Source organism: Cibotium barometz, chromosome 1 (genome assembly GCF_041138505.1).
Source record: "Cibotium barometz isolate CiBa-2024 chromosome 1, ASM4113850v1, whole genome shotgun sequence".
Classification (NCBI taxonomy): Eukaryota; Viridiplantae; Streptophyta; class Polypodiopsida; order Cyatheales; family Cibotiaceae; genus Cibotium; species Cibotium barometz.
In genome coordinates this window covers 13,622,527-13,627,058 of record NC_141046.1, presented here as the reverse complement: position 1 = coordinate 13,627,058, position 4,532 = coordinate 13,622,527, and the positions used below count along the sequence as shown (strand labels likewise).

Genomic DNA, 4,532 nt, shown 5'->3' with positions numbered 1-4,532 from the left:
AAGTACGAAACAAGGTTGAAATGGCGTGAATCAAGACGAGGATACTCGACATTAAAAAGCTCCATTGGGTGCATTAAACGGTACTGTTTCAAGTTATTGATCGGTGTAGAGAATTCTTTAGTGCAATAAGACACCACTACTTGGAAATGTAATATAGTTTTGTATATCAATTGACATTACTATATAGATTGTAAGCAACATTTAAGATCATCATAAGAGCATCAAACATTCTTATTTAGAGATGTAATTCCTATTTAGAAATTCAAGTTGATACACTTTCGACTCTAAATTCCAAGACTAAAATTAGACTTCATGGATATAGATGTATTAGACACTTTTGAGGTAGTTTATCTGCTTTGACCCTCCTATAATCAAAAATTTTAGAGTTTGAATTTAACAAGCCCTTCAATTTGCAATCACCACTCAAGGAAAGATCAACATGATAATAAATGTTATTTTTCTCAAGCTTCACAAGATGAATGTATGAAAGAAATTAATATCCATCAAATTTGATTTTAAAGAGTGCACCCATATATTATTAAAGGACTTCAAAGAACTTCCATCTTTGACGTTAAAGTAAGCTGTTTTTTCCCATGGTTTTCTTGTAGTGTGTGTACTAGAATAGAAAGGTTGAGCTAAGGGAAAGTGAACATAACCAAGTCATTCTCAACGCTAGCACACGTACTTACCACCAACCTTGTACATATGGAAGTGAAATCTATGATTAGTAGGTACATGCAATCAAAACATGGTACAAACCTTAGCATTAAACCATGGCTTTCATAATTGAAAGCTCTTTGTTTTCCATGCACAAATCTCCAACTCCAATGACCAAAAATCGCACACTAGGAAGAAAGATGGCTACTTGTAAAGTCTGTTAGAAGCTACCCACATTGCCTACATAGCCTTTACAATCTGGGTCTGTTGAGTGACCATTATGCAAATGGGTTTTTGTAGGTCTCCTTGTTAGCCTGCAGAGCCCAAAGACACTTTTTTAAAAATGGCAAGAGTTCACCACCACAGCACTACCACCATTTGTCTACTTGATGCACACATGCACCCATACATAAGATGAATCTAAGAACATGCCCAAATTTACCTTATGGGAAAGTGCAATTTATAACCTCATGGTAAGTCACCCACTAGACAACAGACCATCAACTCCATCGTATAGAGCATGGACTAGATACTACAACATCCTCACTCACGTCATCAATGTCAAATAGTGGGTGTAGAACTTGGTATCAATATATGCTCCCACACACACCCCCCATGAGCGAGCACACACGCACGCACACACATAAGAGCCAATCCATGCCCACATGTATGCATGTGCATATCCATGTATATGCATTTCATAAGATATCATATATTTGTAAACTACTTAGACCAATCGATTGAAACATCTCGTGCCTATCATGTAAAACTCTTATGTTGGCAATCAATGTAGAGGCTGTGTTGGGAGCTTACAGCTGCAATGACATTATCCAAGGCATGGGTGCCATGCTCTTGGATGTGATGCTCAAGAGATTCCCTTGCTTGGGGGCTGAGCAGATCGAGGAATCTGCGTTGGGACTCACTCAAGCTCCGCTTGAAGCTGGCCTCCTGCTTCAAAAGACGCCCTCTTACGAGCCACTCGTACACGTGGAATGCACCCCGGAACGGGGGGAGCACCAGCCAACACGCACATGCCAGCTTGATTGAGCTCCACATGGGGATCCTGAAAAGCCATCTAGGATAAATACAAGGGGATTGAAAGTAGCATACATATAAGCATGCACGTGATCACACGCGCGCACACGTTCACACAGCCTTAAAATGGAGCCCTTTGGTATCACATGCACGCGCGCGCGCGCGCGCGCAATTTGTACACAGAGAAGGGGTGTCATACGTTACCATGCAAAGACGGGGGCTACCACAAGCTCCAAGAAGGTAAGGGAGGAGTAGAGGATCCAATAGGTGAGCCACTGCTGGTCATCATCTTTAGACTCGCTCTCGATAGCCTTCACTGATGCGTACCTGCAAGAAGCAAGCACTTTAATTCTTTCAACACACACACACACGATCCATGTTTACGGGATCATCGACGTTAAAGAGAGCTCACTTACAGTGGGTAGAGGAGCATCACCACTGGCCTGATGACAGCGCACGACAACACACGAATCAAAGACCAGACTTGTACTTAAAACTCAGCTAAACTCAAGCTTGGGCAATACAGAAAAAGGGAGGGTTAAGCAAGGATTATTTCTACCCAAATCGTATTAATATGTAATTCATAGCAGCTACACTGTGGCGCACACATGCATTTGCATCATAACTGTGCGAGAGAGAAAGAGAGAGAGAGAGAGAGAGAGAGAGAGAGAGCGCTTTACCCTGCTAGGATGTGAAGCTGGGAAGCTATGGTCCAAATCCAGCCCATGTCCTCTTCTTTTCCTTCCAACACAAAGACTGGTGATGAGAAAAGAAGAGCAACTGAAGAGCTTGATGAAACAACCACCTCTTCACAAACCTCCTCTGGGCCAGCTTTGACCTTAATTCAAAATCTTTCACAGGCCCGTTCTGTACGCCCCCACTACACACCACTACGGTTTTTCGACCCAACTTCCGAGAGCTCAACGTTCAAACAGGGGAGATTAGTCATTAATCACTGCCCAAAACCCCACATTCATTACTCTTATTGCACGCCGCCCCAACATTCTCTGTCATTAAAGCTTCCCGCCCTCTTGGAAAACGTAATTAAGGACCTCAAAATTTGCAACTTGGAAAAGCCGTGTGTGTCAACTTCATGGTGATTATGACTATGTATGTATGTTTAGTTTTCTTCTAACCAGTGGAAAAAAGGATGCCCTTCAAGTTCAACTCGTTTTATTGAAAAAATGCATATAGGTTAGGTTTTATAACTAAAATTTCCATCTTTAAATTCGAGGCTGCCAAAATTACAACCATGTTTTCTCAATTTGAACAGTGAAATTTGTTTTCATCTGACACCACTCATTGTGGTGAGGGAGAATAGTGAACACCAAGAATGCAAAAGTCATGGGTTTAATCTATGCCCACCACACCCACTAGAGGTCCAAAGCCTATATGGCATTTCTTTCAATACCCTCTCATGCAATGCAACACTTATAGGGGCTAAACATATAAATTTATAAAAAACAAGTGCAGTACCAAAAAATGTGATGTAGTATATATATATACTACACTATGCAGCCTCCACATCTAAAGAATAGTTGAGAAGTGACAATAACTTGCCTTCTAGGTAGAGCGAGAGAGAGAGAGAGAGAAGGAGGGAGGGAGATGGAACACTAAAAGAGCAAAGGTGAAACACAAGCATGAGAGAGAGTAAAGAAGGGAGATGAGATAAAAAAAGGAAGAGGGGTCCACTTTGAAGATTTTTTTAACATTGTCCACCTATGTATGGCCATCATATGTGTGTGGCTGGTTTGTGACAAGCAAAGTGGCCCTTCACAAAAATCAAACCTAATGGGCAATACTTAATTAAAAAGTGATAACTAGGAACTCAATAGCATATGTGACACAATTTTCCAAAAAAAAAACGAATGCGATAGACTGGGCTAAAATAGATAACAAGTGATAAGAACACTACTAGTTCACCATTGGCCGAGGCACCCATTTGCTTCTGTTTCTGCTTGTGTTGAAATTCACAGCCTTCAATGGGCATCATTGCATTCCAAAGCTTCAAATAAAGCTTTTAAGATTCAATTCAAGAAAAAGGCCACCCCAAGCAAATTTTCCTGAGTAACGGGTTTCAAATGAAAGCCAAAGTACACTATAGGCCTTCAATTTTGACATTTTAAAGTCTGAGGCAAGGTTGCAAGCTTCAACCCTACTTGCCCCAACTTGTTTAACCTTTAGGGAAGGCGACCCGAGAGTTTCAAAGCTTGTGAACTTGTAGAAGCCATGCGGGCTCTTCTGATCCCATCACTCTTGACACAAACTCCTTGAGCTTTCGAAAACGTGAGTCCCACCATGAAAAAAGGTAAAAAAACATAGTGGTAAGGCTCAGAACTTCTAATTAGCTATCATTACAAATTTACATTGATGTAACTAGATATGTGCAAGGCAACCTTTGGCACACATTTGGATTGTATCTATGAAGGAACTTGCTCTCATTAATATACTTCCTTGTAAGAACTAAGTAGCCTCATAGTAGATTAGACTTTCTCTTTTTGTTATGGTTGAAGAAAGAGAATTTGGTTGAGCACACTAGGCTTTCTCTTGTTATTTATAGTTGAAGAAAGAGAATTTGGATTATGTGTTTTTGGATCCTTCATCTTGGCTAATTAACACAAAATGCAAAAAGATATATTCTTAAAAATTTGTGTCATGGGTTTGCATCATAGAAGCAAAAAAGAAAGAGAATTGCACATGATTGTAGATGAAATTTTAAAGAATTATAAAATAATGTGTGAATAGGTCATTCCCATGTATGTTGTATTGCTTGCATGTGTTATGGGTTTGTGATTTTTGTTAGTTTCTGGGTGAGATTTGGCATGCAAGTGATATAAAAT

At 40.2% G+C, this 4,532-nt stretch overlaps 1 protein-coding gene across 1 annotated transcript; it reads right to left on the bottom strand.

The window, feature by feature from the left end:
* Positions 1–736: 736 nt before the first annotated feature.
* LOC147641624 (HVA22-like protein e) lies at positions 737–2,753 on the bottom strand. Its single transcript, XM_086815105.1, has 5 exons — positions 2,373–2,753; positions 2,109–2,135; positions 1,897–2,019; positions 1,471–1,720; positions 737–971 (listed from the first exon to the last, which is right to left on the bottom strand). Exons 1-5 carry the CDS (start codon positions 2,417–2,419, stop codon positions 936–938), a joined length of 483 nt encoding a protein of 160 aa, XP_086671231.1. The 5' UTR covers positions 2,420–2,753; the 3' UTR covers positions 737–935.
* Positions 2,754–4,532: the final 1,779 nt, after the last annotated feature.

Excerpts from the sequence above, each read along its gene's own strand:
- LOC147641624 (XM_086815105.1), bottom strand. The coding sequence starts at position 2,419 with ATGGGCTGGATTTGGACCATAGCTTCCCAGCTTCACATCCTAGCAGG. Across the intron at positions 2,136-2,372 it reads CAGCTTCACATCCTAGCAGG|GCCAGTGGTGATGCTCCTCT; the intron begins GTAAAGCGCTCT and ends CGCTGTCATCAG. Across the intron at positions 972-1,470 it reads TGGATAATGTCATTGCAGCT|GCTAACAAGGAGACCTACAA; the intron begins GTAAGCTCCCAA and ends TGGGCTCTGCAG.